Source organism: Leptodactylus fuscus, chromosome 11 (assembly GCF_031893055.1).
Source record: "Leptodactylus fuscus isolate aLepFus1 chromosome 11, aLepFus1.hap2, whole genome shotgun sequence".
NCBI lineage: Eukaryota > Metazoa > Chordata > Amphibia > Anura > Leptodactylidae > Leptodactylus > Leptodactylus fuscus.
This window is the reverse complement of record NC_134275.1, coordinates 73,957,452-73,970,710: the sequence shown is the minus strand read 5'-3', so window position 1 is coordinate 73,970,710 and position 13,259 is coordinate 73,957,452. Positions and strand designations below refer to the sequence as shown.

At 42.7% G+C, this 13,259-nt stretch overlaps 1 protein-coding gene across 1 annotated transcript in view; it reads left to right on the top strand.

The window, feature by feature from the left end:
* The first annotated feature begins 1,728 nt into the window (after window positions 1-1,728).
* The window catches only part of F9 (coagulation factor IX), a 31,460-nt gene continuing 19,929 nt past the window's right edge, over window positions 1,729-13,259 (top strand). The window contains exons 1-3 of the mRNA XM_075259700.1: window positions 1,729-1,795; window positions 5,848-6,011; window positions 10,920-10,944. Coding sequence (XP_075115801.1) covers window positions 1,729-1,795; window positions 5,848-6,011; window positions 10,920-10,944 — 256 coding nt within the window. The remainder of the gene's footprint in view (window positions 1,796-5,847; window positions 6,012-10,919; window positions 10,945-13,259) is intronic.

Sequence of the window (13,259 nt, the reverse complement as noted above, 5' to 3'; positions counted from 1 at the left end):
AACTGTACATCGGCACATACAGGTTCCATATGGTATCCTGAGCACAGATGTTGCATCTGGGTCTGTAGATTGTGCAACATGCCGAAGTTGGCGTCCAATCTAGTCTCATAAAAGCTCAATTGGTAATAAATCTTGTGACTGGGTATTCCAAATAAGTATTGCAATCTGGCAGAGACATTCCTGGGAAACTCTTGCTGTGTTTGGGGAAACATTATCCTTCTGAACAATGCCAGTTGGAAGACTTGGTATAAGAGGCAACATATGTGGCTGAAGGATGCCCTGCACATATTGCTCCGCCATTTGGGTCCCTCACATCACTACAAGGGGGTGACCCACTGCCATATGTGATGGCCCCTCAGATCATCAGATCAGCAATTGGGGCATATGTCTATCTACAGGAAAGATAATATTGAAGCACTCACTGGGCTTCCATTCTCAAACCCGGATGAAGGAGGCTGGCTGGCAATGGCATGACAGGTAATGGGTGCTGTAACACCAAATTTCCTTCCACTAGGTGCCTGGAAAAGGTCCAGATAGAGACAGCGATGTGTAATGAAGGTGCTAACTGTGTATGAAAGTGGTTTGTACATGTCAGGGTCCTGTGTGGGTTATCTAGAGCCTCTTTGCTATGTCTGCCCTGCTCCCAACACCTCCTAATAGTCATACTAGAATGTCATAGATCAATGGTAGGTAATGAAACAATCCTGCTTATCTCAGACCAAAATCTGTGAACTGGGCAAAATGTATCCAAGAGCAGTGTAGAGTCATGTCTAGCAGTCACCAATCTCACCAAGAGGTGCACTACTCAAAAGTAGCCTCATATGTCTATCTGGGTTCATTATTTTTCTCAATGAGTGTATATAGTGAGGAAAGAATATGCCATGATCTTGAAGACCATAGCCGCACCTCTAATTCCTTTTTCCCTCCCCATCCCCAAAGAATCTTAAAACTGTTATTGTGCCCCCACAAGGCCAGATTTATAGAAAATGGGGCTTGGACAAAAAGTGAAGCAAACCTATTGTTTGTTAATTTTAGATTCTTCTTCTTGTAATTGTATCCTAAGTAATACAGCCATATAATACCAACACAATAGCGTGAAATGCAATCTGAACCTAATTATTACTACTATATAGTGCCTATGTTACGTCACGGCCATTTTTGCACCTTGGTAGTCTGAATGTAGCCTTTGTCTCTATTAAAGTGACCATGATGCAAATCAGCTTTGAAAAACATTCAATTTTTATGGCCAACTTGTCTCCGTGTGGTCCCTGTTTTCACGGATCCTACTCAGATCTGAGTCTATTGCGTGAAAATGGACAAAAATAGGACATGTCCTATTTTTTAATGGACCGTTCACATGGCCTAAGAGTATATTTCTATACTATATATTTCATAGGGTTTGCAGAATCGCAGTGCAAAAATAGTCGTTATTTTATACACCTTATTGATTTGATAAATGGTGATGTTCCTGTTTTCCGCATTAATCCCAGGCTTTCTATGTTACAGTCATTCCTAATGCACCATTATCTATCTAGCGTGACCCTAATAATACACAGAAAATATTATACAGCGAATGTGGATTTCGTAAACAGGTTTCACCTCCAAAATTGAAATTCCAGCTGCAAAACAAAAAGCAAACAGAGAGAGGGAGAGAGCGTGGACTTTGGAATCATTGATCCTATACCGGCTCCAGACTAATTTGCCACTGAGGCTCTTCAGAGTAAGACTATGGCATCTATTCCAAGCCTTCTCATTATTTTCCTCCTGGGTTATCTCTGCGAGGCGGATAAAGCAGGTTGGTTACCTTTAATTATATCACAATATGTCCTTTTTTTTTTCCGTAATCAGATCTATGTCTTCAAATGCAGATACCTGGGCGACTTATATTACAATCTAGTAGAAGAGCTGGCATTATAATGGTTTAATAGGGTCAAAAGCTATTAAATATTTAATTCCAGGAAAAGCAGAATTTTCCATTTTCACATAATGTTCTGTACTAAAATAAGCGCAAGTCAATCTAACCTTGCTCTAAGCACATATTATAGCTCCATCCATGTGTGTGGCTGGGCTGGTGTTTGTGTGCGGCCTAGGGTTTCTGGGCTGTTAAATGAGAAGAAGCCGTAATAGTCACTCATATGGTCCACGTGTAGTAGCCATTAATGATGCTATCAGGGATATTTTAGTATATAATTGTTCTCCCAAGAAATACAATTGGAGAATATTTTTTTTAGAATTTTACATTGTGCGGTTCCTCTATTATTCCTCCTGGAGATGTATGAATGACAACTTGGGGTTACCATTTGGGGATGTGTCCCTATTAGAGATGAGCGAACACTGTTGGGATCAGCCGATCCAAACAGCATGCTCCCATAGAAATGAATGGAAGCACCTGTGACGCCGGCCGGCCGCCGGCAAAGTCAGTGTCACAGGTGCTTCCATTCATTTCTATGGGAGCGTGCTGTTCGGATCAGCTGATCCCAACAGTGTTCGCTCATCTCTAGTCCCTATAACGTCTGACACTGTCCAATCAGCACTGGCATGGAGACATACCTCTTTGACAAGGAGAAAAGGTAACACCCAGTTGTCAATTTAAAGCCAAGATGTTCAGCATAACCAGTTATAGATATGTAGTGCACACCTTGATCCACCCCTGACCAAGGAGAGTTATTGAATGCAAAAAAATTAAAATAGTCCAAAGACAGCGCTGAGATGGTGATCCTTTTTAAAACTGTGATGATAAATGGAAAACTAGTCTTTGGACTATTTAAATTTTTTGGCATTTGTCAATATATTTTTGCATTTCTAGGAGGGATAATAGAGGGACAGTCCAGGGCTGTAAGAAAATATACGTCAGAAGGTAGCTCAGGGCGGGTTCACATCTGCACCACGGTCTCCGTTATGCAGATTACCGTTTCCTGCCCGAAACTGGACAGGAGACGGAAACCTGCGGTCATTTTTCAAACCCGTTCATTTGAATGAGTTTGAAAAGTGTCTGGCTGTGAGCGCCCGTGAGCGTTTTGTGAGCTCCGCGGCGAAACAGTTTTTCTTAACCGGACACAGAGTCAGACATGCAGGACTTTGTGTCCAGTTTTAAAAAAAAATGGTTTTGCCGCAGAGAGCATAAAATGCTCCATGGTGCTCACGGCCGGACTCGGTCTGACAGGTTTGCATGCAGAAGACGGAAGCCTCATAAGAGACCCGAACACTGGTGTGAACCCAGCGTCACCAATGTATTCCCTGCACTGGTTATGCTTCCCCTGGGCCTCTACCTATTATATTATGGGGTCTGAAGAGACCCGGAGTATAATAATCACTTCTGGTTCACAGTTGACGAACCCCAACATTCAGATCGAATCTGGTTTGGTCCGAACTGGTTTACTCATTTCTAACTCCATTCCACTGAATGGAGATGTGGTCCATGTCTGTGAGGAGTCAGTGACATTACAGAGCTGAAACGTCCTCCACTATGGTCCTCCAGAAAAGTATTGGCTGGAGCTCCAGGGAACAGAGTCGTGCATTAGTAATGAAGCTTAACCAGTGCAGGGAATGGTAAGCTTTTTACTTCCAGGATAACCTCTTTGACATCCAAACCATTCCTAGTTGTTAACTTTACAGAAATAAATACAGATAGAAAGTAGTATTTCCAATATGTGTAGACACAAACATGACAACAGGGGCACATGGAGGTTCAGTGGTTGATATTATTGTCTACAGCATTGGGGCTCTGGGTTACAATCTAACATAGGAGTTTGTACAGCATGTTCTCCCCTCTCTGTGTGGGTACTCTGATTTCCGCTCTTAATACAAACCTATCAGTTATTTTTGGATTTAGCTTCTGAGTCCCAATGGGACAGGGACTGATGTGAGTGATGGCACTCTATGTACAGCTCTATGTACTTATAGATAAGTAAAATAAATAAATGAGTGAGGGGCATCCCTTTAAAACCGTTCCCACGACTCTTCAAAAAGTTCCCCACCTCTTTGTTTGCTAACACAGATCCTCCGGAGAGAGGAGTCTTGCATAGGTTGTTGCCACCTAGTAGACCTGAAGATGGGACCAACGAGGATCGGACCCTTTCTCTACAAAGGCCCCATAGCAACAAATGGTCTGTTCTCTTAAGTAAAATAATTTCTGTTAAAAATCAATTGCAGAGATGAATAAATATATAAGCAGCGCACATTCCGTCTGTAGAACAGGAAAAAAACCAAGAACAAGATGTTCTGTTTGCTCTTGGATGATTGTCTGACGTACTGACCAACAAAGACCTTTTTGGCTTTAGGGGTCACCTATGTTGTTTGTAGGTTATCCAGCAGCTGTCAGGAGCCGAGCGAACACATACAATATCTTGGGTTGTTATAGCAAAACCAAGAAAATAATTGCATTCAGCCTTGGCAAGTGAATGTTCTACATAATCTCAAGCTGGCCCTGGAGAGCACATTGTATATGCATGGCTTGTGGAGGTGATTTGTCAATGACTTTATAGAGATGTCTTTACAACAGCCAAATTTTCCAGCCACAGTTTTAGGCTGTACTTCAGGATTAGTTTACTTGAGATATGTCAATGAATAGATCCAGAGGCATAGCTTGAAGTTCCTGGGTCCCAATGCAAAATTTGCAGTTGGGCCCCCACTTATCATGTGTAATCTATAATACTGATATATTCCTCTGCTCTAGAGATGGCTTTGGGCCCCCTGAGACTGCAGGGCCTGGTAGCAGTTTATGTCTCTGTGCCTACTATAGCTACACCCGTGAATAGATCTACAAAGTAATATAAACCAGGCCAATACTTCCTCTAAGCTAACAAAATAGAGTTGCACCAAATAAATCCTAGCATATTGTGTCCTTATTACCTGGCTATAACACAGACAGGACCAACACTGCATCCAGGTAAATACTGCAGCATTAAACAGAATCCATATGTAGATTTTGTATACATCTCTAGTGCTCTAAAACAGTACTGGGGATAATGTCAGAATCAGTTGTGGTCTAGGACAATAAAGCGTTAACGTCTACATGGTGATCTAGGGCAGTCAATTGTTTAATGTAAGTGTAGTGGTGGTCTTTGCCAAGTTAATTCCAGGGTAGAACTCCAAGAAACTCACCGTGTACCAATCCCTACAAAGGGACTACACCATGGCCACCTACCTGGAGAGAATACGCCACCCCAAATACAGACAAGCCCTGAGCCGGTGCAGACTGAGCGCCCACAACCTAGAAATGGAAACGGGGTGGCACAGGTAGACGTACAAGCCACGGGAGAACAGACTGTGCCAGCACTGTGACCAGGGGGCCCTAGAAGACGAGACCCAGTTCTTGCTACACTGCACCAAATACTCAGCTGTGAGGGTTGTCTACTACCAAAGACTCTCTGACATCCCAGACTTCACATCTGCAGACGAGAAGAGGAAACTCTACATCCTACTGGGAGAAGAAGAGGCCACTGTGGAGATCGCTGCCCAATACGTGTCCAGCTGTCACCAAACGAGAGGAAGATTAGACACATGGACTATCAAACCACCAACCCCCCATGGACTATTAAACCCCCCCAACTACCACCCAAAAGACCACTAAGCCCCCATCATCTGTCTACCCCATACCCACCGATACCCACACACCCCAAACAAGAATGACGAGACCCTAAGGACACTCAAACCCCCAACCCACGGACCCCGTATGAGTTGAGTCACAAATATCCTAACACAATTTATCCATAACACGTCTTGTGTGACCAATGACAGTACCAAAGATGACAATGTAATTTAAAGATTATGTCAATGTGTTCTGTATATATGATGGGTAAACACTCACATCAAACATTCACATATCTGCAACTTTCTTCTTGACAGTATTCCTATCTGATAAATCTGCAAGCAGCCTCCTGGTGAGACAAAAGCGATATAATACCGGGCGTTTGGAAGAGTTTGTTGCAGGCAATCTGGAAAGAGAATGTATAGAGGAAAAGTGCAGCTATGAAGAAGCAAGAGAAGTCTTTGAGAATGACGACAAAACTGTAAGCAAATAATGGTCATTGTCATTGCAATGAATGCGCTGTAATTGCAGAAGGATATAACTATGGACTCGGGCATGGAAGTCATTTATGGTGCCCAGCTGAGGAAATGTACTGAGAGCCCCTAATGTAACTTCATGACACATCCAGATAATTGTCGAGATTTCACTTTCTACCAAATACGTGTCCAGTTCATTTATGCTATTGCGTAGCTTCAAATGTGTACATCTCATTTCTAGAAGACCAGGGAGTCAATCTAGTCCAAATTGGATTTCAAAGAAATAAAGCAGGTAGCAAGTTTAAAGACTACAAAATATTCACGAACACAATTGTAATTTGAGAGTCCCATATAGCACATGCAGGGTTAGTCAGTAAATCTCAATACTCTGGTCTACCAGCCCAAATAGCAAAGGTAACCACCTGAAAGGAGGGATGAGGTGGACCGAGCCAGGGACCTAATACTGGTTACCATCATGTGACCCAGGGATGGAACTATCCCAGGAACCCCAAGCTCCCTGCCTAAAAGCTCTGGGGTAAGTAACTATTCATAGGAGAATCCATTTTGGTCCTGGAAACTGAAAAAGCAAAACATCTATAGCACAAACCTTGCTTACAAAAACTACACACAAAAGATGCATAAAAGTTCACGACAACCAAGTTAATGTCCAACTTCAGGGCTCTAGATGTTTCTGCATCTGGCTAATACTGTAGCCTTCTCTAAATAGTAAAGACACTTATCCCTTGGATGAGGTCCCACACTGGAAACCAGTGGCAAGAATAATCCTTTGTGAGTAGGGTTGAACGATCGGGATCGGATAGTGATCAGCGATCGAGCAAATTTCACAATCGGGATCGGGATCAGCTGGAAAATGATCGGAAATCGAATTTTAAAATTGATTCTGAAATCTCAAGATTGGCTCGACCCTACCTGTGAGCTTATGTGGCCAATGGGATGGGAAATTGAATTTTAAAATCGATTCTGAAATCTCAAGATCGGATTAACCCTACCTGTGACCTTATGTGGCCAATGGGATGGGAAATCGAATTTTAAAATCGATTCTGAAATCTCAAGATCGGCTCAACCCTACCTGTGACCTTATGTGGCCAATGGGATGGGAAATCGAATTTTAAAATAGATTCTGAAATCTCAAGATCGGCTCAACCCTACCTGTGACCTTATGTGGCCAATGGGCTGGGTATACTCTATCTCTAGTACAACTGAACTCCACACACTCCCTGTGAACTAAACTCTAAACTTGGCCATACATATTAGATTTTGGATGCCCATGATGTAGCCATCTAATCGATGATGGGATTATTCGATACCTACCATCAATATAAAAAACTAAACTGTAATACCAGAGGAGCAAACGCAAAATTTGCAAAAATTGGCAAAACCACACAAAACACTGATGTTTAGGGCTGGCCACCAAAAATATCAGATTGAATCTATTTTCTCCAATTTTCTTTTTCTCATGAAGATAACCTCTGTCAATATTCCCTGTTATAGAGGTGAGTCTGATGAACTTGCAATGCTATATTTTACCCTACAGAAGAATTGTCTGACCCACACTGGCTTACCCTGTCAATAATATCTGGTTACCCCCAACCTTTAGACAACAAGTGTTTGGCATGCCAGTGTTCTTCTTAAGACCTCCCCTTTAAGTCCTATAGATTCAGGATGTATCCAGGCACACATCTTTATGATATCTGGTGTCTGAGAAGTAATGGTCAATGCAGTTTCCTCTCTTCGAGGCTCCTATCAGTTTCGGTGCTAATTGCTGCACTTTTTCTTCATTTCTGTGGTCAATTACGCCTTGGGTGTAATTCTCGGTAAAGCATATCTAATTAAGACTGCTGCGTCAAACCTAATGAAAATGCTCTTTTATATCTGACACAAAAGCAACAGGACACAAGAGGAAGACATTAGTACTTGGTATAAATAGTTTATTTATGCAGCACATTTATTCTTTTACGTAATAGGCAATTTAATGTACGGTACAATTTTCTGCCACGTTCTGTTAATTTGTTTATTACATGAGAAGTAATGTTCTTCATTTAAAGGGGAGTAGCCGTCTACACGCTGGCCATACACAGTGTTGTGTATCCGCTAAACCAACTGATTTCAATGCGATCTGCCAAGTGTTTAATATATATGAGACTCCCAACTCTCCCCAGGCGGCAGATGTCGGGGGAGATTAGGATCGAGCATTGGATTTCACGTACACAATGCTTTGTCCATGGGGAGATACATTGCTCCAGAGATGTCTGCCGGTGGCTTCATCCTCTTCTCCATTAAGTATACATGTACTGCTTGGTCCATTATGAATGTGTATGGGGAATAGGGAGAGATAGCTGTCGGCCAAACCCTCATTCAACTCAAAGTTTCCTATATTTTTTCCATTCCTTTTGTTGCCATTCTTGGCTTTGTCTCCAAAAACCACAATTTTTTTGTGGCAAATTTGTACCCGAATGTGAGAATACACTCAAAGAGACCTGGTAGACTCTTGGTTGCCCTTGCTAATATTCCTTAAGTAGTTAATCCGTGTAAAATGTGCACTGAAAATTATGATGATTTTTGTCATTTTTGCAATTGTTTTTTTTTTAAGTCATTCTTTTTTAATGTCAGAATCAAGTAAATTGTGAGCCTAGATCTTAGTAATACCCATCCCACATCACAACAGGCTTTCATATCATCATCCTAGTACAATTATCCTAGGGCAATGTGTCTTCTTACATACAAAGGTGTCAGGCTGATTAGAGACTGACTCATTCTACGCGACATTAATAATATTATAAGAGGATTAAAGAGGTTCTTCATCAAAATTTACTATTATAAAAATCTGGTTATTATGGAAGTAATAGATAGTGACAAGTATGTTTTGACTACTGCCAAGACTCTTTACCCAGGACTGATGGTCATTACAAAAGCCCCTCTGTATTTTACATACTGTATGTCTTATACCATGAAATAAATGATGATATCAGGTGACTAAATGGATAAGAGGACTTGTTGACATGCGGTGGCATAACTAGAAATGGCGGGGCCCTGCTGTGAGCTTTTGACATAGGCCCCCCACCCGACCGACGCCGAAGACCCCGACCTTCCCCCTCCCTCCGTATTCCTGCACACACTATTATACTCCATAGTGGCCCCTGCACACAGTATTATGCCCCGTAGTGGCCCCTTCACACAGTAGTATGCCCATAGTGGCCCCTGAACACAGTATTATGTCCCATAGTGGCCCCTGAACACAGTATTATGTCCCATAGTGGCCCCTGCACACAGTATTATCCCCCATAGTGGCCCCTGCACACAGTATTATGCCCCATAGTGGTCCCTGCACACAGTATTATCCCCCATAGTGGCCCCTGCACACAGTATTATGTCCCATAGTGGCCCCTGCACACAGTATTATGTCCCATAGTGGCCCCTGCACACAGTATTATGCCCCATAGTGGCCCCTGCACACAGTATTATGTCCCATAGTGGCCCCTGCACACAGTATTATGTCCCATAGTGGCCCCTGCACACAGTATTATGCCCCATAGTGGCCCCTGCACACAGTATTATGTCCCATAGTGGACCCTGCACACAGTATTATGCCTCATAGTGGCCCCTGCGCACAGTATTATGTCCCATAGTGGCCCCTGCACACAGTATTATGCCCCATAGTGGCCCCTGCACACAGTATTATGTCCCATAGTGACCCCTGTACAATGTATTATCCTCCATAGTGGCCCCTGCACACAGTATTATCCCCCATAGTAGCCCCTGCACACAGTATTATCCCCCATAGTGGCCCCTGCACACAGTATTATGTCCCTTAGTTGCCCCTGCACACAGTATTATGTCCCATAGTGGCCCCTGCACACAGTATTATGCCCCATAGTGGCCCCTGCACACAGTATTATGCCCCATAGTGGCCCCTGCACACAGTATTATGCCCCATAGTGGCCCCTGCACATAGTATTATACCCCATAGTGGCCCCCTACACACAGTATTATGTCCCTTAGTTGCCCCTGCACACAGTATTATGTCCCATAGTGGCCCCTGCACACAGTATTATGCCCCATAGTGGCCCCTGAACACAGTATTATGCCCCATAGTGGCCCCTGCACACAGTATTATGCCCCATAGTGGCCCCTGCACATAGTATTATGCCCCACTGTGGACATCCATGAGCAATTTTTATACTCTGGGGTCTTTTCAGACCCCAGAGTATAATAATCGTACACCGAGGGGAGATAACAACATAAAAACCACTGTTACTTACCTATCCCTGGCTCTGTTGCACTCCTCAGTGGTGTCGGCCATCTTCTTGGGACGTCACATGACCCGGGACGTAGGCTCAGGTCATGTGACATCACGGATCTCATAGAAGTGGGCCCGAAGCCAGTCTGGAGCCCAGAGAGGTAAGTACCACAATTTTTTTTAATGTTCCCTTACCTTTCCTGGGCCTCTGATCATTATACTCAGTGGTCTGAAAAGACCCCTCAGTATAATAAGTGTTTGTGGGGCTCGTGGCGCCACTTACCGATCCCGGCCTCTGTCAGGATCGGCAATTAAATCGGGCCCGTTACCGTCCCACATTATACACAATTTACGAGACCAGTAAAAGACAGAGGTGATGTATATAAAACCTTACCTGTGTGAATAGTGTACATGCCTAGGACTCCAGCAGTACATAAGAAATATCTCGTCCTCTGCTGACCTATCCCAGCCTACATAGTAAAGCTGACAAGCGCGCTTCATAAACAGGTAGTGCCAGCCTATTGGGTGTCCTCAAGAAAACAACATAGTCAAAAAGGGAGGAAAAAAACAACACAAATGTCAAAATAAAAACCTGTTCTAAATTTTCTGAGGATATATTCCCTTTAACCAAATAATTTTTTTTCCTTCTCTTTAGATGGAATTTTGGAAGCAGTACATTGGTAAGATATATTCTGTTCACATTTACACAGCTTCTTTTATTTCAGTAAAATATGGAACGTTACGTCTTATAGATTGCATTCACATTAATACTGGCTTATTTGTTTTAATTATTTCCATCCACAAGACATTGTAATTAAAATGTATATATGCGGCACAAGCCCAGCTGCTATGCCGAGATAAAGGTTCTCAACACCACCAGTGAGGCGAACACCACGGCTGCATACTGATGCCTGAACTTTCCTAGAAAAGTAAACTACTGCATAGAATCTGCTAACCTCTATTTTACTTTAAGCAAGTAGGTATACCCAGGGGCATCGCTATAGGGAATGCAGAAGTAGCAGTCACTATCTGGTCCTGAGGGTGTCCAAAGGCCCCATTACTGCATAATAAGACAACTTGTCCAAATGTAAAGCACCATGGAATTAATGGTGCTATATATATATATAAATAAATAATTAATAATAATAATAATAATAATACAATTCCCTTAAAATGCAGAAACTGTCAGATAACTGAGAGCAGTAGAACAAGCTACATAAATCTCACGCTGAGCTAAGGTCCAAACGTCTTCACCAGAACCCGACACAATGCTGAATGGACTTGACCAGATATAGAGCCCAGGTTTTCTACTCAGAAGCTAGTGTAAGAAATTAAAGATACTCTATAAACTCAAACCAGGAAACACAATATAAAACAGGAAAGCAGAGACAAAGGAATAAACAAGTCCAAGTCCAAGCCAAAGCCAATCCGAGAGTTAAAAGTCAAAGTCAAAATACAGAAAACCAACAGATATGTTCAGACCTCAGGAGCTTAAAGGGATTCTACCATTAAACTACCTTTTTTTCTAATGAACACGTCGGAATAGTCTTAAGAAAGGCTATTCGTCTCCTACCTTTAGACGTGGTCTCCGCCGCGCCGTTCCGTAGAAATACCGATTATTTTTTTTTTTTTTTTTTAAATGTAGATTGTGAGCCCCACGTAGAGCTCACAATGTACATTTTTCCCTATCAGTATGTCTTTTTTTTTTTTGGAATATGGGATGGAAATCCATGCAAACACGGGGAGAACATACAAACTCCTTGCAGATGGTTTTCTGTCCTTGGCGGGATTTGAACACCAGGACTCCAGCGCTGCAAGGCTGCAGTGCTAACCACTGAGCCACCGTGTGGCCCCTAGAAATACCGATTTTAACTGGTATGCAAATGAGCTCTCTGCAGCGGCCAGCAGCCATTTTTGGGTAGCTGCTCTTGCAGTCAATACAGGAGCCGGCTGGCGGCCACTTTGGGGTGGCCTCTCTATGCTCCTGTATAGAACTACAAGAGCAAGAAAAGCCAGAAGAGGCGGAGTTGCTGCAGAAGAAGGAGGCGGCGCAGGAAAGAGCTCTCGGGCAGCAGTGGGGATGCGCTCATCGGCCTTTTAGCGCTGGGGCCTGCCCTCATTGCTGCGGAGAGCTCATTTGCATACCGGTTAAAACCGGTATTTCTATGGAACGGCGCGGCGGAGACCACGTCTAAAGGTAGGAAACGAATAGCCTTTCTTAAGGCTATTCCGATGTGGCAATTAGAAAAAAAAGTAGTTTAATGGTAGAATCCCTTTAACTAGTCACAATAAACTAATAGCAGGCACATGGGGAGTTCAGAGCAGGCTTTAAATATCCCTCCTCAGCTGCTGATTGGTTCATTGTCTCAGAGATCTGATTAGGAATCTGAAAACAGAAGGGTCCTATTCAATTGTTATTCAGTTGTTCCAGAACTCAAGGCTTGAGACGACTGCTGATCAGCTTCTTTTTTATAAAATTAGTCAGTGAAGACACCCACAGTAGAAGGCCAAAACTGATATAGCTTTTTGCCATGGGATACACAGGGCCAGAATTTGGAGGAGAATGTGGGGTAAAGACCACCTTAAACCATCACATGAATAGCCCTTTATTGACATATTGACAGCATATGGCATTATTAATGTCTATTCAGTGAAAGTCTGACTACTACAATTAACAAGAAGGGGCGCCACTATAAATCAAATAACCCCAAAAAATGGACTGGATGGGACATGGATGAATTGCATGAGACTCAAAAAATTAATGAAAAACAACTAAAAAAAAAAAAATAAATAACCAAAAGGCCTGCCATACAATAACAGCAAACCCTATACTGCAGCTGTACGTATATATACACCAGTATGCACACAAATATGCCACAAAAAAATAGTAAATAAAATAGACAAAAATTCATTAGGTGGGGCAAGTGAATCGACTCAGTACAAATGCATCATCAATAAAGAATGGAGTAAACACATGTAACATGAATGCGAACCA